Source organism: Acanthisitta chloris, unplaced genomic scaffold, assembly GCF_000695815.1.
Source record: "Acanthisitta chloris isolate BGI_N310 unplaced genomic scaffold, ASM69581v1 scaffold10001, whole genome shotgun sequence".
Classification (NCBI taxonomy): domain Eukaryota; kingdom Metazoa; phylum Chordata; class Aves; order Passeriformes; family Acanthisittidae; genus Acanthisitta; species Acanthisitta chloris.
This window is the reverse complement of record NW_008655559.1, coordinates 58,087-85,204: the sequence shown is the minus strand read 5'-3', so window position 1 is coordinate 85,204 and position 27,118 is coordinate 58,087. Positions and strand designations below refer to the sequence as shown.

The 27,118-nt window shown below is 40.6% G+C and overlaps 1 protein-coding gene across 1 annotated transcript; it reads left to right on the top strand.

Moving 5' to 3' along the window:
• Positions 1 to 216: 216 nt before the first annotated feature.
• ANAPC10 (anaphase promoting complex subunit 10) lies at positions 217 to 27,118 on the top strand. Its single transcript, XM_009083961.1, has 4 exons — positions 217 to 331; positions 1,505 to 1,595; positions 2,346 to 2,466; positions 26,888 to 27,118. The coding sequence occupies exons 1-4, from the start codon at positions 217 to 219 to the stop codon at positions 27,116 to 27,118; spliced, it is 558 nt and encodes a 185-aa protein (XP_009082209.1).

The window sequence follows — 27,118 nt, the reverse complement described above, 5'->3', positions numbered from 1 at the left end:
TAGATACATGTATTTATACTTATTGTTTTATAGACAAAAGGTTCTACAGATGTGCAGAAATGTGTGCATAGGTGTGTTTAGGTATAAACCACATATTCCATAGGCTATCATGTTTGGCCAAAGGATTAAAGTGTTTATGTACGCAAACACAACTCTTTAATTTTCCCATCCAGGTAAAAATGTGTCAACTAACAGACTTGTTTTCTTTCACTAGAAATGACTACCCCAAACAAGACACCACCTGGTGCTGATCCTAAGCAGCTGGAGAGGACTGGAACTGTTAGAGAAATAGGCTCACAAGCAGTTTGGTCCCTTTCATCCTGTAAGCCAGGTAAAATGGCAGCAATTGATGGAAAAAGCTGAATGGACATGTTTCTTCTCAGAGTATCTTGTGCTTTGTGTTTCAGTGAGAAAACATACACAGAGTGGAGCAGTAAAGCTGCTGTAGTGTAGGCTGTGTGGGTAGTCACTACAAATAATTGTGGCCTTGTCTGTATGTGATACTATATCAAGGTTATAACTGTGTCAGAAATTCTACTGTGAGGACCTGTCTCATATAAACAAAACATCTTTTACCTATTTTATACTAAGTCGCTTTTTTTTTGCTTGCACAGTGAACAAACTAAACCATGTGAGCAGAATTGCATTCAGCACTGTGTGATTGTCTCTATGCTTTGGCATTTTGCTTGGGTATCCTTGGTTTTTAACTAAAAAAAGCAATGCAGCTGAGTGACCTAAATGTTCTGCCTAAACTTTACATGAACCCTAAACCATGCAAGTAAAATTAAACTATTGTCAGTGGTCCTGAGGTGCAGTTACTGATACCTGCTCTAAACAGCTGAAAATGTGTGTTCTTGCCCTTTGGGGTGGTTGAGTTGCTATTTCAGAAATATCTGTTAGGAATTGGTCTGGTATCTTGCTGCAGCCTTGAGTCAATGATCACTTTGTGTCACAGTATTGTGCTCAGGCTGAATATCTGTGGTCTGATATCCTGGAATCTTGGAGAAAAAAATCTTAGGGGTTTGTCATTCCAACAGGGTGAAGGTGATTTTTTTATTTTTTAATACAGACTAAACTTCAGCTGCTTCAGCAAAAATACTTAGGGAGACTACTTGAAAATGTATTTGTCTAACATTGCATAGTAAATGAATGGTCTGTGCTAATGATTTTCCTTTAGTCTAGCAGCTAAACATAGAATAGGTTGAAAAAATCTAACTGTTAAGTATTGTTATTGTAATCAACATGAATCACCACTTTACTCTGAAATTCCAGGACATGTTGACATGGTTCCACACCCCACAGACTTCAACAGTAGTGAACTTTTGACAGGTTCCCCCTGCTTCAGTTCTGTGTCAAAAAAGCACAGGCATAACCTGGATATCTAGAAACATTTCCTTCTATGTTTTAACTTAGGATAGACACTTGAGTTTGTAGCAGCTGGAGAAAAGCTACATTAGCATCACAGAAATGGGATGTTCAAGACTACTGCATTTTTTTTTCTTAGGGTTTGGAGTGGATCAGTTACGAGATGACAATCTAGAAACTTACTGGCAGTCAGATGGATCACAGCCTCACTTGGTGAACATCCAATTTAGGTATTAAAAATGCTCCCCGTGGGTTTGGGTGTTCTGTGTAACTTTGTATTGATCTCTGTTCACCCCGACAGGGCTTAGGGAAGTGCAGGGACTCCTGGGTAAATCCTGCTATGCCACTGGTGAGAAGTCAGACAGCATTTATGAAAATAAGACTTTCAAATGTTCTGATTACTAAATGCCTAAATCAGCAACAAAAAAAATTGTTTAATAGTCTGTAACAGCTTCACATTGATTTGCCTGAGGTGACTTTTGTCCTGCCTTTGTGTCTGAGTAGATGTCTGTCATTATACTTCTGTATAACCTAATTGAGTTTGAGAAACCTTTTTCTATTCTGTCCTGTGTAGGGTGCTTTCAGTACTTTTTCTTTAACCAAACTTCAGGTGGGGTTAGATGTTTGCACCTTTTTAAATTTTGCTTTCTTGAGAAGTCCTTGGTCTAACAAGAGCCTGTATTTGATAAGCTGAACATCAGCTTCATTGCATACAAGTGCTTATTTGGCATCTTGTCCTATTCCTTGGTATACTGACACTTCTGAAGGCAGAGAAAGGAGAACAGTGACAATCAGCTCTGTGTGCATAACGTAATGTGGAAAAACACCTTGTTGCTTTAACAAGGAGTTCCTTGTAGATCAGTAGACAGACTTCTTTCATTGTCAGAACTTTTAAATCCTTAGTTATTGCAAGCTAGGAGCAAACTCATCCAGAATGTTCCTCTTTATGGTGCTTACATAGCTTGTGTTGCTTCTTCTAGGCGAAAAACAACAGTGAAGACTTTGTGTATTTATGCAGACTACAAGTCTGATGAGAGTTACACTCCGAGCAAGATCTCCGTCCGAGTAGGAAACAATTTCCATAATCTCCAAGAAATCCGGGTTGGTCAATGATGCTTTGCTTCCTGACTTAAGACAGTTCTCCCTCATTAGGACATCTGATGCAGTGAAATATGGCTTGTTGTGCTTGAAGAGGGGATGTGGCTGGGTTTACTTTGCTGTTTGCTTTTGGTGTTTGCCTTGTGAATTTGCTAGGCTGTTTTTTTTATCAGGCTTGTTATAACAGCCTTGATCTATAGATCCTGCAGTGGCATGGGCAGTGGGATTTTCCAGAACTGGACTGTGTGGGGTTAGTTAAACTTTGCTCTCATGTGAAATATCAGCTAGCCTGCACAGAGACTTAGCTTTTAAATACTTGCATTTCTAGACTTGAATTTGTGCCTTTTTGTTTTCTGTCATTAATGACTGGCTCAGCTAATGAGTCTCACTAGGAATGAGAATTGAAAACTACAAGTTTTAATTGTGGCTGTATGGTGCACAAATATCTTCAGAGCCTGGATTCCATTGCTGGGAGGCTGTGTGTGCTCTTACTGACTAGTAGCTTCTGGTTCAAGCTAACTTTGAGACCCTGGAAAGAGAAGTTAGGACACAAAGGACAATCAGCAGTTCTGCAGGGGTTTCTTTGTGTCCTGCTGGTTGGAGAATCATCATGTAAGAAGAGAATATGGTACTTATTTCCTAATAGCTGACTCTGGCTGCTGCTGATGGTGAGAGCCTAGTGCCACACTGACTTCTCTGTAACTAAATACAAAGTAATCATGATGCCAGTTTAAATTGAAAGTAATATAAATTGCACTCAGATGTGTTCATAGATGATGTTTTACTTTTGAATATAGTTTCTAATCTTTTGCAAAGCTGTTCCTTTTTTTTTTTTTTTTTTTAATACTGGACAGTGACTGAAATGTGAAAGATTTGGAAGTGAGGCAAGTTTTACCACTATGGTGTGAAATCCAATTTTCAGTTCAGCAGATGTGCTCAAGACTTTGAATGAGGCATAGAGAGGTCAGATTTGAATTGCTTTAACTGCTTAATTTTGCCTTTGGTGAACAGTAAAACAGATTTAAAATAATCTATGATCTTGGTAGGAGTTCACCCTGTAAACTAACCAGGCCACTCATAGCAGGTATCTTGGCTAATTCTGAGTTACAGCAGCCTCGAGTTTCAAATTCCTCTTCTCTGGAGCTCAGCAGCTACTGGCTGATATTTTGGGAAGGTTTAACTGCCGGCCTTATATGGGAGGTATTACAATAACAGAAGGATTGGAATGATGAGAAAAGGAGGTGCTAAATAGTGGCTTGAAGTTTTACTGCTGGGACTTTTATTGTTTTCACTTTGCTTTTCACTCCCAACAGTTTGAAGTCCCAACATAAGTAATTTATAAGTGCTGCACTTTTTTACTCACCCTGCATCGATGTCCTGTTTGCCTCTTACTGTTACCACTATGTATCTATCTTCATCCTTTCAATGACTCATGATGTTCTCTCAAGGTTTGATCTGTACTTTCATCCTACATCTTAAATGGCCTTGACGTGTTTGGGTTTGGTTTTTAAATTTGCTTAGTTAGATATTCTTTCGACAGACATGAATCATCACATTATTTTGACTTTCATCAGCTGCAGATTCTGTCCTTTAATCTTCCTACGTGTATGGTGGCAGCAGGAACAGCAGTGGGTCAGTTCCCCGAGTGCCCACTAGATGTTAGTCTTGTCCTTAATGATCACTTCGGTTTGCACTTTCAGCTCCTCTTCCAATAACTAAATGATTATCCATTTTGTAGTAATGTTTAGTAGAGAATTCTACACACAACTGCCTGACTTCAGCTCTTACACAGTGGGAAACGTCCACTCTTGAGGGTGTATCTGTTATTAACCTATTAAAGATCTGTAGAAACAAGAAAATGTGTAACAAGCATATTAATCTTCTGCAGTTTCTCAGGCAGGATTTCTTTAGCTTTTTTCCTTGCTAAACACGGGATTCTGTACATAATGTGTTAAGTTAAAAAGGCACTTCCAAATGAAGCAAGTTGCTAGTATTTTTTACAGTATATGAATGTGCCTAATATGTTGCATGAGAGCAGTAATCCTAATGCATACCACATGCTCATGTGCTTTTTTACATCAAAACTGAGGAGAAAATACTCTTCTTATTAATGAGATCCAAGCCTTTGATGCTGTAAAGTGCTGGTGACTTAGTCCCCACCATAATGTTAAATGTTGCTATCAATTTTCATATTTCCTGAACTGCTTGATACTCAGAATGTGTTTCGGAAATTTTCCTTCAGTCCTGAAACTTTCTCTTTTCTTCAGCTTCTCTGACACATAGGCAGGTTATTAAAGCAGTATGGGCTCTTTAGAGAAATCTGCTTAATGATTCCATTGGCTTCAGGACTGATTAACTGGGTGGAAAATCAGGCTAAATCATTTTATATTTTTCCATGGATGCTTGCCCAACTCATAGTGTCTAATGAATGTGATTTCTTTCCTAATGGTCTAATTTTCAACACAATGCAATATGCTGTTGGGCTAAATTTTATCACAAATATAAGATCAGCTTTAGTTTGTGTTCTAGTATCTAGGCATGTCTCTTTTGGAACCTGAGATGAAATTACTTTCTGAATTAAAGGTTTTTTCCCCCTCTGAGAAACAAGTCATTTGCACCCTATCATTGGGTGAAAACACCCATCCTAATCTGGCAGTATGATTCCCTTGCTCAGCTGGAGCTGAAGTGAAGATGTGTGCAGTAAGGCTCCTCCTCTGACTGAAGTGCCTTTTTATCACAGCTGTCAAGGTTGGAGAGCAAGTATTTTCTCATTTCCAGTTGTGGAGTTCTCCCACGTAATGGTACAAACAGTCTGGATGGACAAGATAGTCTATAGAGGCATTTTTGGAACAGCATCCAGACTTCAGGATATGAGTTAAGTTGTTGCACTTTCTCATGATGTGAAAATAATCCACTGCAAGGGATGTGAGTGAAGTACTGGCTGCAAGAGCTCTCTGGTCTCTCCAAGTGATGCTCACCTGCTTGTTGCCTCTGTACCTCTCTGAGGCATTTAGGGCACCAGCAGTCCATCTTGCCATAAAAAGCTGAAGTGTTGTGATGCTAAGGGCAGGCAGATTTCAGGTTATAGTCTATTTTCATATGTAATACATATATTCACCTAGGAGTTTCAGTGGCTTCTGCTGTCAGCCTGTAATGTTGGATCTTTACACAGCAAAGCAAGACACATGTAAACTCTTGTATTGTCAATTCCATGTCTTTGGACATAAAATATACTCTGGGCTTTCTGAAATTAGTTAGTTTCTTCTCATAGTAGTTCACATCTGAGAAGCACTGGTGTTTAATCCCAATATTGAAGTTACCTTAAGAGGGAGAACTCCTCCAGAAGGAGAGTTATATTCTGCTGTGCCTTGGAGAGGACTCAACAGCAGAATCATAGAATCAACCAGGTTGGAAGAGACCTCAAAGATCGAGTCTAACCCTACTGTGGTTACTAGACCATGGCACTAAGTGGTCACATCTAGTGTCATCTTCAAATCTCCAGGGATGGTGAACCCACCACCTCCCTGGGCAGCACATTTCAATGATTTTGGACTAGGATGTGTTTTTTATTTAGTTGTTTGTAGTTGAGATAAACTGGCAAGTGTTGTAATAGGAACAAACCATTGCTGGTACCTGACATTGCTGTGTGGCCTTTGCTTTTCAGGTGGTTTCAAGGTAGTAATAATCCACCTGGCAGATGAGATGTATCAATGCTCAGGCCTGGCAGGAAGTGATCAGAAAAGCCCCATTGATGAGGAGGGAGACAGGAAGCCTCTGGCTGTGAAAATGCTGTCTTTAAGCAGTAGAGCAAATTTGCAACAGATAACATCTTGGTTGTCTGGGTAAGCAAGGTTTTTGCTCTTCTGAAGCTGTTCAGTCTGAAACAATGAAGCTGGAACAGCCCTGGACAACAACCTTTATAGGTGCACAGTGCTCCAGCTCTGGGCAGGGATGGATAGCCCTTAGATAGGGGAGAGAGGTGTCGTGTCACAGACTTTGCATCCAAGAATGATGTCAGGTATTAAACATTGCTTCAGCTCTGGTGCTCTGTGCTTTCCCCTGGAACAAGAACCTATGTAACCTTTTTGACAGACTTGGTTCTGAAGGTGGCTTTGAAGACTCAGCTGAAAGCCCTGTTATCTTAATACACCTTTGGTAGCAACACTGCAAGGCCTTTGTTTCAGCTTTTTGTTGGTGTTTTATTTTTGTTTTGTTTGGGGTTTTTTTGTTGGTTGGGTTGCTGTCTGTTTCATTTTCAGTTTGTTAGGTGTTTTGTAACCAGGTGCAAGCACAGCAGCCTCCCTGGTGTTGTGGCATGGTGACCAAGCACCACGGACAGGGCTCCTTCTTCACTGTTTTAAGAGATTCTGCACTAGAGCAGGGAATTATCAACTGGAGGAGTGCCCAAACTGGGGAGCTTTTCCAAGGGGTAGCTAAGGATGTGGGACCCAACTGTAATCTCTCTAGTCCTCCAGTGTCCAGTGGTTGTAGTGAAGAGGCTGAACTTCCCTAGACATTGAAATTGAACAGTTAGCAATCTGAAACTGTTCTGTGTGTGGAGTAAACTTACCTAGTGAGGACACAGGAGATGCTAACTTGTCATAGGAATGCTGCAAAGTAATGAATCAGGAAGATGTATTCTTTAGTCAAACATCTTTGATTAGAGTCTAACAAAGGGATTCTTTGCTAGGAGCTGCAGTGACAGGGCAAGGGGCAATGGGTACAAATTGAAAGAGGGGAAATTTAGGTTAGATATTAGGAAAAAGCTTTTTCCTATGAGGGTGGTGAAACACTGGCACAGGTTGCCTAGCCCAGGGAGTAGAATGATTCACTGGTATTGGTTAGTTATTGAGCCTTGTGATTGAGGTCAAGGGTAGGAATCAGGTTTAGGAAGCAGGGTTGTTTCCGGTGGATGCAGTTGATACTCCATACATATTTTCACCTTCCAGCAGAGGCTCAGGGGAGACCTTATCACCCTCTGCAACCCCCTGACAGGAGGTTGGAGTCAGGTGGGGGTTGGTCTCTTCTCCCAGGCAACCAGCAGCAGGACAAGAGGGCACAGACTCAAGCTCTGCCAGGGGAGGGTTAGGTTGGATATCAGGAAGAGATTTTTTAGACAGAGTGATCAGACATTGGTATTTTTAGAGAAAAAAGGATCTCTTCTGTTGGGTCTTAGAGGTAAAGTAATGTTTTTATGCTGTGGTATGTGGTGCATGTAGAAAGATTTGGTTTTTGTGTTTTGTTCCCAAGCATTCTAACCTAAGTCTATGGAGGAACCTTTTCTTGCCACAGAGGGACTCAATTAGGCAAGGGCACCTTGAAGAGAGCCTGTACTTTTAGTACTGTCAGTATGACTTTACTTTCTGAAGCAGAGGAAGAGCCATGTGAAAGAAAGTGGCAACAGCTCTATGGAAGGCAGGAGCTTGATAAAGTGCAGAGCTTTCCTCAAGGGAACTCTTGTATATAGAGACTGGGAACTGATGAAGGCAGGCCTGGAATTTTAACCTTTTTCATGATTATTGGATCTAAGTTCCACTATGGAAAAGAAACTGGAAAATGTGTATGATTTTTCATGCAGAAGTGAAAGAGCTTCTCTTTCCACTGCCAATGAGGAAGACAAGATAACTTACTGATAATAAGTTGTGTTACACTCTGGAATCACAGAATCATAGAATGGTTTGGGTTGGAAGGGAGCTTAAAGATCATCCAGTTCCAACTCCCTGCTCTGGGCAGGGACACCTTGCACTAAAGCAGGTTGCTCAAAGCCACATCCAACCTGACCCTGAACACTGCCAGAGTTGGGGCATCCACAACTGCTCTGGGAAACCTGTGCCAGTGTCTCACTACCCTCACTCGCAGTAATGAAATTCTTCCTGAGATCTAATCTAACCCTACTCTCTCTGTTTGAAGCTATTCCCCCTTATCCTGTCAGTTGTAAAATGTCTCTCTCCCTCTTCGTTGTAGACTCCTTTCAGGTACCGGAAGGTCACAATTAGGTCACCCCAAAGTCTTCTCTTCCTATAGCAAGTGCTTGATTACATGATTTCATCTCTTTTCTGTGCACCAAGTTCTAGTAGGAGAAGATTTGAAGAGATTTCCTAAAAAGCTTGTTTGTTCAATATTTTACTTCTGTGAAAATCTTTTGGTACCAATGGCTTAAAAAATCAGATTTTTTTTTTAAAAATGGTATCAATTCAGGAAAAGTGTTCTCCAAAGTGATTGGGGAATTTTTCCTTGGCTTTAATGCAACCTTTCACTAGTGTGTTCTAATTGCAGTACTGTAAACAAATTCCAGTCCTTTCTCTGGTGGACATGAGCAGGTTGCAAATAGTGCTCTGTGTGTGAGAGGGGAAGAGAAAGATACTTAAACCTGAGTATTTTTTTAAAAAGCAGGGGTAGAGTTGTGACCTTACAGCAGACAGAGAATAGCACAGGAAACCAACTCCAAACTTAGGTGAGCATATTCTCCAGCACTGTTATGCTCCAGTGTTGTAGAATGGTAATTGTATTGGTTATTTTGTAGGAAGGTGGAGTGGTTTGTTTGTAGCCTATGCAGATTATCTCAGCTATTGAATCAGCATCCCAAGTCAAACTCCAAATGGTGTTGTGTCCATTTTATACCTCACTGAACCTTGTAATTGTGTTGTTCATTTTGGTACCAGATTGGGAGTGTTTGACATTGCTGCTCAAATGAGTTAGTTCAGTCTAGAATTGCCTGGTTTGCACAAGTGTAATTTACCTAAAAACTCCCCAGAAAAAGCAGCATACACACTTGTGTATGAAGTTCCTTCCAGTTAAGTGCCGCCCTTAAAATCTGTTGTCCCCACTTGTTCATCAGTTTGTTCCACTGACTCAACTTTTCAGGTAACGTTTTTCAGAGCTGTTTGTTTTCAGTGGTGCTTTAGTACTGGTTAAAGAGCTGTTAGGGATTTAATATACTGTGTGTACTTCTATATTGTTTGCCAAGGCTCCTGCTGTATGGAATCCAGATTCCCTTATTGATCACCTCTGTGGTTGTCTCTCTTGTGCTACAGACTTCCCTCATGGTTTCAGGAGGCTTTTTTCAGTTTCTGTAGTGTCTCTATAACACCCAAAGTGGTAGAATAGAGCTGTGAAAGATTGCTGGTTTTTCATGGTAGTTTCTTGCCATCTTTATATCCCTGAAGGATTGCTTCAGGGAAAACTTGAATAGTAGAGATCATTGTACTAATAAACCAGCCTCTTTACCATTCCTAATTAGTAAAAATGAAGGTATGTCATTTTTCCTCTTTGGATGTGTTGTCAGTGGAATAGCTGTGCTGGTAACCTGCAGAAATTTTAGCTAGAGCTGTGAAATAGTCCTCTTTTTGCTCATTTTTTTTAGCTCTACCAACCTCTGCAGATGATTTACACACACACACACACACATTGTGCTTGTGGCTTTTGTGAAAGCATTTGATGTAGCCTTTAACCCTTAGTGCTACATATAGCATCTCTTTGTTTCTTTTAAACCATGGCTTTTTTTCTTGTTAATGCCTAGATGGAGCATAGATGCTGATCTGTCTCTCTTTGATAGCATTACCAAATTTTTGGAGCTCCTGGAGAGATCAATCAAATCTCTGTGCTCTTTAGCTTCTCGGAATTGGTCCAAACAGAGAGATTTATGCACAATAGATGATATATATTTAAAACAGTAGCCCCCATGCCTTTCACTCCCCGAAGTCCAAGTTGTAACCAAACTTATGTGCTATCAGGCTGAGGGAAGAAAAGCCTGTTTTTCTTTTGCATGCTCAAAATGTAGTGAAAATCCCTGTGGAGAGTCGTGTTTACAAGGGCAACTGTCTGCATTCAATTGTGGGTTATAAAAGTGCTTGCTTGAATAAATACACGGAGATATCAGACAGAACAACCCAGAGTTCCTTGGACTAATTGACCTTGTCAGTAGAATAGAAACACTTGCAAATAAAATTCCTACTGCCAGCGAAGTTGCAACTGAAAACCCTTGAAGAAACTGCGTGTATCCTCTAACTATCTTGGAATGCAGTGATTCAAGCAGCAGACATGTGTGGTGGGAGGGGGCAGGAGGGGGGAGTCATTACCCGAGGAAGTTTTATATCCCTTCTCTGTAGTGGGAGGCTGTATGCATTCCTCAAGTCATTAAGTAGTTCCCTTTCCATATTCAGAGTTATGTTTTCTAACAACTGTTATTCCTTTTGCCGTATCTCCCTTGCCCCGTGTGATGTGTTTTGCTGAGCTGCCTTGATTCTAACGCCTCCTTTTCAGAGCAGGCAGAGATGTTTGGCTAATAACCACAGCATGTTGTAATGAGGGTGGAGTGTGTTTGTCGTTCTGCAGCACTGGTTGACTTCCATGAATGCCAGTGTCTATAACCACACATGCTGGGGCAGTTTATCTTCTTGGATATGTCAGAATTGCTTCACAGTGGAAAAGAATTGCAGTAAATATCAGAGTATCTGCTCTTCCAACCAAAAGCATGATGGAACCATTTTTTTACTTTACCAGTGATGAGTCATGTGTCTTCCCATTAAAAAAAAAAAAAGGAAAATATTTCACTCCAGAAATAAGTCTTCACAAATGAATTAGTCATATATCAGACATTTCCTCTTGAAAGTTTGGATAATGTCACACAGGTGGAAGTAGCGTTTAAAAAAAAAAGCAACAGTGAGAGACACAACAGGCTTCACTGTGTACTAGAAAAACATGATTTTATTTTGGTTAGAAAACAAAACAGGAGAGATGGCATTTGGAAAATAAAGTCTGAAAAACAGTCTAGTTAGCTGCTAAATAAACTTGTGAGATGGAGGTTTAGAAAAGCAGCAAGATGTGTAAAAGGCTGGGGGGGGAATAGTGTATTTCACCTTAAGTAAGGGACAATGTGTAATAAGGGATTTTGTGGTTTTACAGCTCGGTGCATGTGTTTGAAAGCTGTTCTCTCAGCAACGTGGGTGGCAGGTTATGCTACCATATAATGTATTGTAGTTGGCTCTCCACACTTGTCAGGGTTAGCGTTCAACCATTCGGAAAATTTTCCCATTGTTCTATCATGTGAACCGAGGCTAGTGTTGAATTCCCAATAACCTTCTGCAGGAAAAAGAGGTTTAATTAGAAAGTTTGAAATTTGATTACTTCTCTTATTGTCTTAATGTACTTCTCTCTAATTTAGGTGCTTATCTGCAAATGCAATCAGTTTTTGCTCAGAAAGATGAAAACCAAACCTCAGCTCTGTGCTGCAGTTGCTCCAGCACTTGAAAAAGAAAACTTGTATACTCAATTCTGTCTTTCTTCAGCATTAACACTCTATTTCCATCTTAAACATGTTTGCTTTAGATGGATCATAGCTTTTGGCAGCTACTGCATTTTTAGCAAATAATACTGTTTCTAGTAAGAGTTGCAAAAAAAAAAAACTTTGTGTGAGGTCCTTGTAAACTGAACCTTGGGAACGTTATGTTATTTCTGTATTTTCCCTTCTTTTGTGCTTCTTCTCTATTTGTGTCATGGTTATAAATTACAGCGTTTGAACTGGAGAATGAAAAACATTTTATTTTGTGATTCCTGTAATTTGAAAAAGAGAATGTTTGTTTTATGTGGATTTGTTTTTTTCTTTTCATTTTACCTGTTATTTCCAAGGCTGGCACACAGAGCAATTATGACATTGAAATTCCATTGTGCCAGCACCTCCCGGGCACGATCCAAAAACACCCCCAAAAATCGCCTGCTGGGTTGTGTGCACTGTGCTTGTGTGAACATCACTGTCTGCTGTTCACACATCATTTTTTACTCAAAGTTCCTGCTGGAATAAAGGTTCTGTGTTTGGAGAGTGCACCGGGATATTTGTTGGTCAATGGTTTTTCAGAGTTTGTAGGGATTTCCAATTACAGTTTACCAACGTTAGGCTCAGTGGGTACTTCTTGCAGATAATCATTAGTGCTTCAGAGGGGAGAGGAGCAAGGAAGGATTTGGCAGCGTTGAAACCATATCAAGAGAGAGCTTGGTGCTCTTCCTGTGAGCATTCTGGTTGAAGCAGGAACATGGGAGTGAGGAGTGAGGTGGGTGGAGGGGGAGAGGATACTAGGCCAGAAGAGGCTCACATACTTGGTTTCCCTACTTCAATGTTTAACTCCTTCCTTCCCCTCCCCCTGCCCCCTCTGCTTTTTAACACAAGCATGGTGTCTAGTTCACATTTCAGATCAGTCCAGCAGCTCAGCTGGGACTGGGTGTCACTGTGCTCACCTGCAATGCCTCCTGGTCCTCAGTGGTTACTCCTCAGGTGATCAGAATTCATTTTAATCAGATTACAAAACCTGTGTAATACTATTCCCTTGCAAACTGCAGCATGTAGCAACATCTATTTTTATCATTTGTGTTTAATCTCTCTGCACCTGAGCACACTGTTAGAGGCCCTGGTAGTAAACTGCTTAATGCATGAACAGGTGATTGCAGCTTCTAGTCTTTTGCTAAATTCATAAGAGTTCAGAGAAAAAACAATGATTTTAAACCAGATTGTAAAGTTCAAGCCAGGTAAAGTGTGATAGTTTACCCTGATGCACAAGATAATTATCTGACTGAATAAACACTGCTAAAGTTCCAGTATAGAAATTATGCTTTTGGTTATCTGTGTTAAAAAATATTACAGACTGACTTACCTGTGGGTTTTTTGGTTCCTGCCCCCTCAGCTGTGGTTAAGATCATGTCATATGACCACAGCACTATATATGTGTGTCTTTTTCTTCAGAGAAGTAATTATAAGAGTGCATGTCTTTCCTCTTTCCTCTTACAGTATGGTACAGGCTAGCTTAGTTTCCTTTCCAGATTAAAGTATGATGCTTTTCCACCCAGCTGTGGCCTTTTAGGGCAGACAACAAATTGCTCATCAGTTTATATTACTCTTTTTCATAACTTCTTTTGAGCAAATGTGCTAAAATCCAGTGCAGGAATTAAGTCAGCGGGTTGTTTGGGCACAGGAGGAGATTTTGTTGATCATTGACAAGTGGAAAACACTCTGAATTGGACTCTGAATTTCCGTACAGTGTTAATTGCTGTAACAACAATTTGCATATCTTCTAGTTTTCCTTGCTTGTAAAGATTTGAAGAGAAGCTTCTGGTAATGATATTAACTGTGTGTGTCCACAAGGAGAAGCTGATATGTAGATTGTCAGTGAGGTGGGAGTTTTTTGGGTGTTTGAAGAGGTTCCTGGTCACATAAGCCTTCAAAGTTTGAACTAGGGAAAGCAGAAAATCTGTGTTGTCTCTGTTTGCCTGTTGCACCATTTATTGGCTTTTGGGGATGTGTGTGTGGAGGGGAAATGATGAGTGTTCTGGGAGGACTCTTCACCTGCCTTTACCAGTTATTTGACAGAGCTAGAAGGTAGATACCATTGGAGAAACTGTCTGGAACAAGGGACTCTTCTTTAATCTCCAGGGAGCAGCACGTTAGGAAGGAGGTCTTGGAGAAGTGCAGCAGAACTGCATTTGAAAGAGAAATTAGATTTTTCTGTAGTAAAGGACCCTGCATGCTGCTGGAAATTTTAAAATGGAGGGCTGTTTACCTATCTCCTCCTCTTTTTCTTCTTCTTCTCCCATACCACATGCTACAACCATGTTCCTTCCCATTCTAGCAGTCCCCCAGCCCTAAGAAATCCAAAATTATCTCCTCTGTGAAAACCCCATGGGAGTCTGATACTGAACTCCAGCACTTTCCCTGAAAGATTAAAAGTGGAGTTGTGTCAAAGCTGCTGGTTAGATGTTGCTCACTCACTCCTGCTTCTCTCTCTGGAGATGTTCCTAGCAAGTGGGAAACATCTTGCAGTGGCCTTGGAGCTATTTTTTTCCACAGACTGTGAGTCAGGATTGGGGAGATCAAGTCAGTAAATTATAAACAATTGTCTTTGATTTACCTGGTTGGCTTCATAAACTTAATTGTGGAGGAGAATCCTTAGAGGGAGCACTAGGTAATTTAAAACACTGAGAAGTGCTAAGTACATGCAGAAAAGTCAAATCGGAGATTGATTCTGATCCTCTGGGTGCTACTGCTAGCACAGTATTAAAAGCCTTCAAAGAGGAAAGGCAGAAGTTGACATTTAATTTGGGTTAAGCATAAGAAAAGATCTAAAAGGAATGGGAATTTTTCAGGATACTTAAGAACTAAGAAAGTTTTGTGCTGTCATCCCAACTGGTGCTGGTTAGCTGGTGCACCACACCTTTTCTGTGTCACTGAGACAACTTGCAGGCAACAGCAGCTGGAAACATCCTGTGGCTATTTTAACCACCCTTTAACACTTGTGCAGTGGGGTGGAGGGAGAAGGTGGCCCCAGTTTAGAAGAAATTAGGAGCCAATTGGTCCACCACTTATTATTTGCTGTATGTGTGGCTTCTGTGTTGTAGTATCTTTATTTGCATCAGTACAAACTCAATCAGATTAGACTACTCATGGTATGCATTGCCTTGTGGCAAAGTTACCAGGTGCTGCTACTAAGGAAGATTCAAAACACCCCACAACAAACCCATAAAATGCACTGGATGTGCCATGCTTTGTCAGCTCAGCACCAAAAGAAACAACCCAAAATTTCCTTCAGTTCAGGTAAAAGTAGAAGAGCAAATGTATTTCATGTAGGTATATGAGGGGATTTTAGTGCAGAGCTGAGATTATTCAGTGTCATTAGGAAAGTATAGAATCATAGGATTTTAGGGGTTGGAATGGACCTGACAGATCATCTAGTCCCAACCCCCTGCAATGGGCATGGACAAGGAGCTATGGAAAGGGTAAGTTAAGGCAGTACTTCATGTTCAGAAGAAAATGTTGCCTGGCAAGTGGAGACACTAGAACAAACACAGAGTTCTGGAGTAAGAGATTCAGTTGCTTCAGAGCAATCATCAAGTACTGTGTCCAGTTCTGGGACTCTTGTGTCAAGAAGGACATTGAGGTGCTGGAGCAAGGCCAGTGAAGGGCAATGAAGTTGGTGAAGGGTCTGGACACAAGTCCTTTGAGGAGAAGGTGAGAGAACTGGGGTTATTTAGCCTAGAGAAAAGAAGGCTCAGAAGTGACCTTATCACTCTTCATGACTACCTGAAAGGAGGTTGTGGCCAGGCTGGGTCAGTCTCTTCTCCCAGGTAACAAGTGACAGGATGAGAGGACACAGCCTCCAGCTGCACAAGGGGAGGTTTAGGTTAGACATGAGGAAGAATTTCTTCACAGCAAAGGTGATTAGACACTGGAATGTTCTGCCCATGGAGGTGGTGGAGTCACCATCCCTAGAGGTGTCTAAGGAGAGACTGGATGTGGCACTTGGTGCCTTGGTCTACTTGACATGGTGGTGTTAGGTCATAGGTTGGACTCAGTGATCTCAGAGATCTTTTCCAACCTGTCAGATTCCTTGATTCTGTGATTGTGACAGCCCTTTCTAGAGTTAGGTCTTGCTGTCTTGATGGCTGAAATGTTTTGGTCAGGGATCACGTGTCTGCTGGTAGCTTTGCTGAGAACAGTGCTAGACAGAGTCTAAATTGTGCTCTTTGTTAAGTTTTTCTTGGGATGGATGGGAAGGGATTGAATGTGGGTTTATCTTGTTCCTTATCTCAAGTAGTGCATGGAAATGTTTCTATAGATACGAAGTATAATTTATTTCTTTCTGAGGACTGTTCTCTGTCTTAATCTGTCATAAGATAACCGAGATCATGTGTTTGACTCGGATAAACCTTTCCCATGATTTTCCCATTTTCTGCACGAACACACAGGAGTGGGTGGAATGAGAATAATAATGTAGCATATGTGTCTGGCTTGAAGGTCTGTGCTCTCTAGCTGCCTTCCTCCAGTTCCTTAACTAGATTTATCTAACAGGCCTATTTTATTTCAGAATGAATTCTGGAGTGTTTTGTGTCTCATGTTAAAGGAATGTTAACAAACTCAGTTTTTATTGAGGCTTTTTATGAATGCTGTGCTCAGTCACAATTTTTGAGTGAACCTTGAGAGTTTAGCCCCTAATACTTGTTATGCTCCTTTTTTAATTATTATTCTTCCCTTCTCTGTACCTGTCAGAGGTCAAATTCACCTGCAGGTATGAAGGATTCTTTTGATTATTTCTACTGGCAAATGCGGATACCTTAATTTGTTTCTTGTATGTTCAGATTCATTGGTTACTTCTTAGTAAGGTGATGTTACTGATGTTAATTAGTAAGGTTATGTTACTGATGTTAATTAGTAAGGTTAAACCACATGTCATATTTTGTTTTTTCATTGTTCAAAAGGAGTTGCAATTCTGTATGAGGACAAATGATGCAGTAAAATTTTGAAGTAGGATTCCCTCTGTTGGAACATGTCTCTGTTGTGATTGTGGTGGTCACTGTGTGTAACAGAGAGGTTTTCATAAATCAGCTTTGGGTAAATCCAGCACTGCTGGAGTGAGAACTTCTGTTGTGGAATTATTAGACTTTCTTCTTTTTGTTTCTACTGTCATGAGGAGATAAAGATTTACTTACATAGCAAAACCAAAGTAAGCAGAGGAACAAATTCACCCAGAGGACTTGTAGATGTAAGTCACATACATTTGAAATCTAATTCCATCAGCTTGTTAGTGGCTTGACTCCTCTAAGCAGTAAGATGATATCCATGGGTAGCTCTAGGTTTGAGACACAATAGGCCTATTGGTGAGCAAGTTTTCAATTATGTTGCCCTTGTGCTTTGGTCTTTTCCACTGCCCCTTCCTTCCTCAGGAGCACACAAAATGGCATATTTGATTTTGCTTCTCACACAATTTATGCTGGAGAGCTCAACATTCTCAGTCTGTAGAATGCAGCATTAAGGCTGTTCCAGACTGCTGTTCAGAGCAGAAATGCTGTTGGAGTGAGGGACTCATTAGCCCAACACTGTGTAGCACCATCTGAATATCTTTTTGAACTGTCTGTTCTTTGAGCGAATGGTGACTTGAGGAATATTTGACTCCCAGAAAGAAGTCCCAAAATAGAATTCATGTGGATGAAAGGAAGCAGAGTCCAGAGTGTGACCTCCACATTTAACAAGGAAACAAAGCCTTGCAATTCTTTTTTGCATTTACATATTGATTTGTGAGAAAACACAAGCAAAAGGTAAAATCTGTACTGCATCTGTTCCAGTGCATTAAAGAAATTGTGTTTAGATGTAAAATTAAATGCTTCCATTGGGCAACAGTCCTGAGTCCAGCTCTGCAAATTTATGGGAGTGTATTCTGGCTCATGTAAAACTGCCCAGCTCAACCTCTGACAGATATGCTCATGTTTCTTCTCCTTTAAAGTTTAGTCGTATGAAAATATATCTCCAGTGAGACATGTTTATGAGTTTAGGATCTTAGATGAGGCATTGCATTGCATTTTAAATTTGCACAAGTATTTTTCACAAGTCTTTCACATTTGTTTCCAGTGAGTAAATGTTCCTTGAGTTGAACCACAGAATCACAGAATTTGAGGGGTTGGAGTGGACCTTGCAGATCATCTAGTCCCAACCCCTGCCCTGGGCAGGGACACCTCCCACCAGAGCAGGTTGCTCAAGGCTCATCCAACCTGGCTGTGAACACTGCCAGGGTGTCCTCCTGCTGGTAAAGAGCAGGTAGGATTGTTTTAATTTGGTAGCACTCAGGTACAGTTTGTGGCAGTTGTTTTCTAACAAAGTCACTTAGGAACTACAATTCTGTGCACCAGATGAAATGTTAGAGCCATGCACTTTTGTGGGCCTGTCTTCTGGTAGAAGATCACAGACCGAGTTCTCTCCAATGTGTAATAACAGCCCTTTAGTGATGAGAATGTTTGTCTTTTGGTTTAGATGCACTTTCTTCCCCTCACCTATAAAGAGTTCTTGAGAACTGGCAGCTGCTTGCTCATACTACTATTGACTAGTCTTTTAAATACCCTGATGTTCCCATTTGCTTATATTTATTCCTTTCCCACATGAGTTTGCTGCATTCTCTGGGATGCAAAGTGCATGGCATGGAATGTAGTCACTAGGTTATTGGTGCAGAGTTATTCAAGATGATTTGATAGAGGATTTACCTCAGTGTGGTTAGTTTTCAGACACTTAAATCTTTTATATTCATTGCATAATTTTTTAAAATACTTTCTTTGTATAATTTAACTGTAGCTACATCTAGACATATTTCCTGGTTATGGCTAAACAATATAGAAGGTAAATTATGACCTGGGTTTTGGGGGTTTTTTTTGCCCTTTCACACAAACATAATATCATTCCATTATATATGTTAGAAGAAATGGGAAGTGCAGACATCAGCAGTGCAGTTTTCATCCAACTTGGAAACTTCTGCCCCTTTGGAAGATTAGTTATTTCCCAGAAATGTTTCCAGTCACTTAACTTGGCATTTGAAACAAATTTGTGCAGTGCATCCATGCAATCTCTTTATGTTGTTTCTGCTTGTACCCAGCAGTTCCAGTTCTGAACAGATTGGAAGGACTCTTCCTTTCTGATTTGCTGTCTTCTGGTTTCTGATGTTTTCGTTCTATTTGCCTTGAGGTTGTCTTCTGTAAGGCCATGGCTCAACAAGTAACTATTGTAGGGTTTCCTTTTAAAGCACTTGTTTCTTTGCTTACAGGAAGTTCTGTTCATTCTCTCCTTTCGTGAAGGATTCTGTGGTGTTAGAGCCATGGAATCATTTAGGTTGGAAAAGACCTCTAAGATCATCAAGTCCAACCTGTGCTGTTAAGTTTCATAAAACTCAGCTGCCAGTGTTAGCACCTTGTCCTGTTCTTCAGTCAGCAGATCCATTTGTGATGTAAATTCACCTGAACTTCAGAATGGTTTTTTAATGTATTTTCAGACCTCTTTGCTGCAGCGTGTTCGGTCTGGTCTCTGTTCTCTTTGTCGAGCTCTTTCGTTTTCTGCTGTCCCACTTACTGGATTCCCCTACCTTCTTTCCCTGTGAGCAGCCTGACTCATCAGGACGTAGCAGGAGATGATATCTTTATTTTGAGTGCTGCTTGGACAAGGGACTAAGGGTTTAAGATCTTAATTCAGGAGAATCTTAGGATTTTTCACTGCTTGGGGGAGAGAACTCAAATTTAAGACCAAGACAGGCTAATTATTTGTCTCTTGGGCTGCATGTACCTGACTGTGCCAGTGCTGTGAGCAGATGCACTGGTGGGAGTGTGATGGGCAGTGTTGTGTTTGCTTAAGTACCACGGACAGGGACCCCTCCACATGTGTCCAGACCAGCCATGTCTCAACATGTGGGACTTCCACCAATGTGACTTCATCTGTCAGGAGTGTTTTTATGTGGGCAGTTCAGTGTAGCCTTGACCCTTTTGCAAGCATCAGTACTTAGGATACATCATGGCTTGAAACCTTTGAAACAGCTGCTTCTCTGTGAATCCGTGTCATAGAGCTTTTGGTGTTCTACAGCATGTGCAGTTGTACCCCATGTTCTCAATTTAACAATAGTCTTATGTGTATACATACTCACCAGAGACTCCCCATCACATCTAGGACTTAACTGTTGTCCTTTTACATGTTCCTCATTGGAAGGTTTTGAAGACAGACTATGAGGGCAATAAAAATGCAAAACCTGTTTTGCATTTCCCTATTTAACATTTCATGGATTAAATGTCCATGCTGTAGTCTTCCTGACTTGATTCCTGTTGTAGTATTGAAATTCTGTATGAATCAATCATGTGCATCTGGGAATCAAATAAAATGATTCCTTATTTTTTTACTGTCTGTTCAAGTTCTAACCAGGACACCTCCAAAGAACCAGTCAGTGAAACCATTTTGGGTTGGCTGGTGAATTGCTTCTGCCAAATGAAGTTAGGCTTATATCATACACAGCTCAATTGGCAGAATTTCCTTACTTCAGCATCATGTCTGATTCTCTCATCTGCCAAGTGGCAGTGGGACATAACCCACTGACGTCGTCCAACGCGTGTTGTGCTGCTTATGTAATCCACACGTGGAATGTAGAAAAGCAGTATAAGAATCTGTATTGGAGCATTGTGGATGTTAATCCTTGACCCACCAGGGATTTCCTTTTCCAGCCTTACTTTTCTTGCTTTGCTAGATTTTCTTTCTCGCTTGGTTTGGGTGTTTAGTTGTCTTTATTTTAGTGGGATCACCTGGGCATTGAATAATTTTTGCTGTTGTAATCCGGAGCAGAATAGTCCAAAGAAGGAGGTTTTATGAAACCTTTGCAAGAATCTGTTTTGACCTTCTGTTGAAGAAGTTTTCCACAAGTTATTTATTTCAGCTTATTTGCACAAAAAGCTCATATATAATAGCAGTTTTTAATGTTTACAGGTTTTATTCTCCAGTATAGCTTATCCTGTAACTGGTTTCCTGTCTGCCCAAACCTGTAGCTGAGTCTTCCTGGGAGATGGACTGTGCTCCTCTAGACTCTTCAGGAACTGCTGTTTGAAAGAATGGAAAACTTCTCTTGCCTAATGGACTGAAGTTAGATTTCTTGACTGTTTAAGGAGGTGGCTGATTAAGACCACAGAGCCACCTCCTTAGGTGGTCGTTGCTTCATTAGAGCAAGAAGTGTGCTTTTCACAGTGGGTCCTTTGAGTGTGTTTCTGTGTTTCTTGTTAAGCTGCTAATGTGGTGTCCCTCCTTTGGCTCACTTGGAACTTGCAGAGTTTCTTTTGGACATGCTTCATTTTTTCTGCTGGAACTGGTGCATCACTGCTATTAACTGGTTCTCTTCCTTCCTAAGTGAAGTGATGGCTGAAGCCCAAGCTCTGCTGCTTGGTGTGTTGACAGTTCCAATACTTGGAATTATGCAGAGGTCTACTGATTCTGAATCCTGGTAACTGTATGGTTGGATATGGCAGTTAAGGAAGGAGATATTTGGAAGTCCAGCCTTCTTTTTCCTTGCCAGTTGTTGTGAAAACATGTTTGGATAGCTGTAAAATACAATGGCTAAACAGGGAAAAGCCTTTCCCAACGTGGGAAAGTTTGTGTATTGATAAATACTTCATTTCTGAACGTAGCATTTATTTTCCCTGGAACTTAGTTTTATAATCTTCTCCTTGGAACAATAGATTATTTATTGAGAACACCTGCTTCGAAAAGCTTAGGGTTTTTATATAACTGTCTTGCAAGAACTCGTTCAGCACATAGAAAGGGAAAAATATGTGTGTGAAGAAGAGTCTAGCCACTGCTTTAAATTTCATAGTTGGCTAAGTCACTCAAATAAAAAGCAGCTTCAACAGTTTTATGAGAAGAGTCGAAAAGTAAAATCAAATGCTGTTTGGTTTCGCAGCCATTTGAATCTAGTACAGATGGTTAATTGGAAACCTGATGAGGTACCAACATCTCAGACTCATGTTGTATCATGCTGAAGCTGTGAGGGCAGCAATAATTCTCAGCTTTCTCTCAGTATATGTGTGCAGAAGAGGTTTTTTTTTTTCACCAGAGGAAGAAAACAGGCTGCTTTTTCTTCATATATATATATATATATATAAAAAATACATCTGGGATGTGTAATGATCTGAATGTGAAACTTAGTGCGTTTTTTCCTTTCTGTATCTTCACAGGGCAAAAAAAATCATGCATTATTTCAAGGTTGTTAGCCTGCTGTAAATACAGCAAACAACTCGGGTTCTGTTTATAAGCCTGGTAGAAATAGAGTTATATGCCACTTTGTAGACACCACAGAAGTTCAGCAGAGTATCACTAAGTGTGGAAAAGAGGTCGAGACTCAGTTTAAGTAGGGTTAAGTACCTTCTGTGGGTAAATAACTTCCTACCCTATAAGGAGGCCAGAAATTGTAGTACTTGCTTCCTTTTGAAAGCTCTGGTCTTGTGTTCAGTCATCTCTCTGAAGTATAGCCTTAAGTTGCTTTGGCCTTGATTTTGTTTTATCTTTTCAAGTCTTTATTTTGTGGTGTGGTTTGTGTCTTCTTTGATAGGACACCCACAAGCCAAATGTGTATGTCTTTCTGTAGAACCTCTGGACTGTACAATCAAGTGAAGAAACAGGGATGTGAAATTGGCTGGGGAGGAGGTTTCCATTGAGAACAGGGATTTTTCTTTGGCTTTCAAAGTAATGTGGATCACAGGAGTTGGGAGTATATGTCTATAGGTAAAGCTGTAGTACACAGAGGACAGGAGAAATAAGAAAGCAACTGAGAGAAAGCAGGAGAAGAGCTAGAGTATAACAGGCAGCAAAGGACAAGTGAGTGTTTTTTCCATTTGAATTTTTATCCCTTTGTTCTTTTATTTTGACTTTCATGCTCTTCTTGTTTACCAATTGTCACAAAATTTATAGTATTAGAAGCAAATTAAAAAACCCCACAAACCCTTTCAGTATATTGTACATCAGATTAGCCTAGAGCCCCAGGAACTGTCCTGAGTCACTAATACTGAACTTGCATTGATTCATTCCTTTGGTTCCCTTTTTTTTTTTAACAGAAAAACTTCTGTGTAGAACACAGAAGAGAAAGAAACTCCCAAATTTTTAATTTCACTTAGGTAATTAGTAGTATAGCTGAGTATTAAAGAATTTGTGGAAGAGAGTTAATGGTGACTGATTCTTACTGACTGATTCTTTCCCTTCTTAGGGGGGAAAAAATACAGGAGGAAGCATAATCTGGTGTTTGCTGTGCTGTAGAGTTGGGGTGAAACAGGTATATATATATATATATACACACGTATGTACGTATGTATGTATATTTATTTGGATCCAGTGGTTTATGCTTTGGAAGAACAAGCTTTACAGCAAAGTCAACTGAGAAGGATTTAAAGTATAGACTTTACTACAGGTAGAGCTGCTTGTGCCACCTATACCTAAGGTCATGTGACTCCATTTGAAGGCTTAACTCTTAATTACTTTATAACTTTTGCCAAAGTTCAGTTCAGACAGATTTTTCCATGCCAGCTATATGCTTTGGGTTGAATTTTTTGCAAGTTTCAGCCAAAGCTGTTCTGTTCCAAGAATAAGGCTAGTGAAAATTATGCTGTTTTGCTTGTGTGAGAATATTCTGGTGTCCTCCTTTGATGCTCCAGTGCCCCCAAGCTCTGAAGCAAGGGTTTGAAATTTGGCAAGAGTTCAGCCTTTGTGCTGAGGATGTGCCTTTTGCCTCCCTGTAAAAATCCACCCAAATTTCCAGACCGGTTTACAAGGCTTTGATAGATTGCCATTTGCATGGGCTTAATAGGAATTTCTTAAAACTTCACAGTAAGCTTCCTTTAGATTTTCTTCACACTGGGAATGCTCCAGGCAGAGTAGAGCTGTGTATTTCATCCCAGTTCTGCTGGGGATTGTAACGTCTGGCTCTGGTGCTGACAGGGAGCTGAGAGTGGGCAGCACTGTGTCTTGTATCACCACGGCCTATTCCCATGTCCTGTTCCTTCTCCCTGGTGACAGACCTGGGCCCTCTGGAAAAAGAAACTGGCTCACTCGTCTGAAAGAGCATGACAAATGTGGAGGAGAACAATTAAAGAGCGTGTGTGTGTCTGGTTTATCCCATTCTTTTGGTCACAGAAAACGTGTGTATCATACTGGTGAAATATTACTTCCTTTTCTACTGGATGTTCAGATAACAGGAGTTACGTTTTGTTGCACTTAAACTTCAGCAGCTGAGTGGGGCTCAAGGTTTTAATGAACTTTGTAAGCATCAATTTAAAAAAGAAGTTGGACTCTAATGTGCAGTGATGTTATTTAGAGGGCAGAAATCAAGAGCTCACTTGTTGCAAATATGTAAGTCTTAACTCTGACCTCTTGCATTTAGTACACTGTCTACACTTACAACTTACAAGTGTCTCATGCTTTGTCCAAGAGGCAACTAGTTGATTGGAGTGGGGGAAGATTAATCTGAGGATGAGCCCAGGATTTGTACAGTAAAAGGTGTTTATTCATCTGTTGCAGAGGTTGAAAACTGTGGAGTAAGTGAAGCTGAGATTTTGGGAACTACAAAAAAAAAAAGGCTTTGTGATGAAGACAACTGAATGCTGCTTGATGGATTGTGTGCAGTCTGTGCTTAGTCATGGTGTTTCCACATGATGCACTCAAATGTTCCTAGGTTCCTAGGCTACTCATGCTGTGTTCTGGTGGCTGCTTTGAGAGCTTGTGTTAGTCTGCAGAAATGCAGACACTTAGAACTGCAAGTGAACTCACTGGGAGCTCAACTTCATGTGGAATCCTGTATTTTACTAGGGACAGTAAAAGTCAGCTCAAAGTATGTGAGATTTTTACTGTATAACTGATCTATTTCATACTGATCCAAGCATAAAAATCCCAATATCATAGCTCTGGAACTCAAATCTTCCACTTTGAATTAGCAGACAAAATTTGAAAACTCTTGAGAATAGTATTACAATGCAAGTTTAATTAGCAATAACCTTTTAATTCTCTTCTAAATCACAGCCACTTTATCTCAGCACTAGTTGAATAAAATACTAGTAGGAACCTTGTCCTTTCTGTTCACTGTGGGGATGGAAAGCAAACTTGCTCAAGCTGTTTGCTACTACCTCACCCTTTGTAAAGCTGCTTCAACAGTGCATCATTTTCTGTATCACTTTGTAAAGTCAGTCATTACCTGGAGTTTCCTCTGCAAACAAAAAGATTTTGTAGGTTCTTTGGAAGGGACAAGGTTACAGCAAATAAGTGACTGTGTTTGTGGAAGTGTTTAGCTCCCAGAGTGAAAGGATTGCTAAGGTTTAATGAATTTAATGCTTTGGAAATTATTTGTTGGAGAGTTTACAGCACTGGAGAGTTTTGGGTTGTGGGTTTCTTAGGGTTTTTTTCTTTCTATTTTTAAGGTGGAGGTGTGAGAGATGTTTTTGTTTGTTTCTTTAAGCTTAAAGTAGTCACCAAATATTTTTACTTGATTCTTGGGTCATTCTCTCAGTGTATTTGCTGCCTCTGAACCAGTAGGTCTCAGTTGGGTCTTTTGAAAGCTTCAGCAAAAACAAGGCATTTGACTGGGTGTGTGTCATGCAGTGTTTTCAGGAGAAAGATGGGAATTCTGAGCTGCTCAAAGCACATACATCTTCCTTGGAGAAACTCAGCAGCTAAGACCAGCAGTGTTACTTGCTTAGCTGTGTGAAATCCACTTGCTTGTAGACAATTGCTTTGTGTTTTGTTTTGATTTTCCCCCCAAGACTTCCACTTCCTTGTGTTCTCTTCCATATGTGTTTTGCTTTGTAGTTGGGCAACTAGCTTGGAATAAAAGCTGTTACCAAGCTTCTGCATAGCATCTAACTTGATTTCAGCAATCCAATGTGTCAGTGATGTGGTTTAGAGTTAACACAATGCAATTCTTTGCTTATTTTGACATTGGTTTGTGTAGGATTAAAAGTTCCAAAAAGAAAGAATAATCATAGAATCAATTGGGTTAGAAAAGACCTCCAAGATCATCGAGTCCAACCCTATCGTGGTTACTAGACCATGGCACTAAGTGCCACATCCATTCTCAGCTTGAAAACCTCCAGGGATGGTGAATCCACCACCTCCCTGGGCAGCACATTCCAATGCCTGATCAATCGCTATGGAAAAAAATCTCTTCCTAATCTCCAACCTAACCCTCCCCTGGCAGAGCTTGAGTCTGTGCCCTCTTGTCCTGCTGCTGGTTGCCTGGGAGAAGAGACCAACCCCCACCTGACTCCAACCTCCTGTCAGGGAGTTGCAGAGGGTGAGAAGGTCTCCCCTGAGCCTCCTCTTCTCCAGGCTGAACACCCCCAGCTCCCTCAGCCTCTCCTCATGGCACTTGTGCTCCAGTCCCTTCCCCAGCCTCGTTGCTCTTCTCTGGACCTGCTCCAGCACCTCAATGTCCCTCCTGAGCTGAGGGGCCCAGAACTGAGCACAGGATTCAAGTGATCATATCACAGTGGGTATGATGTATAAAATCCAAGTCAAAATGTGATTAGATTGTGACTAAATGTCTGTGCAGCAATTATTAATTAGCCAGGCATCTGTCTTAGCACATGGGTGAGATGAAGTTTGTCACCTTACTTTTCCTCCTCCCCAGTCCCCCTAGTAATCCAAGGTATTTCTGAAAGCCCAGACTCTGTGTGCATTTAGTTTCCTGCATAAGTCATTCTGGTATGTTTTAGTTTGGAGTTCCTACATAAATCAGTGTCACTTCAAGATGCCTCTTTCCTGTCATCTTCAAGCATTGTGCCTCAGTTACAGGGACCAAATAGTGCTTTGAGTTTACTGAATTGATACTGACACCTGTATTGTTGTACATTGCTTTTTGTTCGAAGGCTGAGGCAAAAAGTGAAGGAGAGATTCTGCAAACACAACTGAATTAACTTGTATGGTCCAAGTACATGAGCAGTAAATTAGCTCCAAGTATCCAACTGTGCTATTTCAAATTAGTTTGCAAAAGTAACTAAAATCTGATTTAAAAGACTCTGCTTTATTAAATGAGTTTAAGATGTGATCATGTATTGTAAATTTATCTGTTTAAAAGTGTTACCTGTTTCTGAATGTTTTGCTTCTCTGTCTTGTTTTTGGCAGCAACTGGAATTAGTCGAACCAAGTGGATGGATCCATGTTCCTCTAACAGATACTCACAAAAAGCCTATTCGCACGTTTATGATCCAGATTGCTGTCCTGGCCAATCACCAGAATGGAAGGGACACTCACATGAGGCAAATCAAAGTGTACACCCCGGTGGAAGAGAGCTCAATTGGTAAATTCCCTAGATGTACCACAATTGATTTCATGATGTATCGCTCCATAAGATGA

Excerpts from the sequence above, each read along its gene's own strand:
- ANAPC10 (XM_009083961.1), top strand. The coding sequence starts at position 217 with ATGACTACCCCAAACAAGACACCACCTGGTGCTGATCCTAAGCAGCTG. Across the intron at positions 332-1,504 it reads CCTTTCATCCTGTAAGCCAG|GGTTTGGAGTGGATCAGTTA; the intron begins GTAAAATGGCAG and ends TTTTTTTCTTAG. Across the intron at positions 2,467-26,887 it reads ATAATCTCCAAGAAATCCGG|CAACTGGAATTAGTCGAACC; the intron begins GTTGGTCAATGA and ends TGTTTTTGGCAG.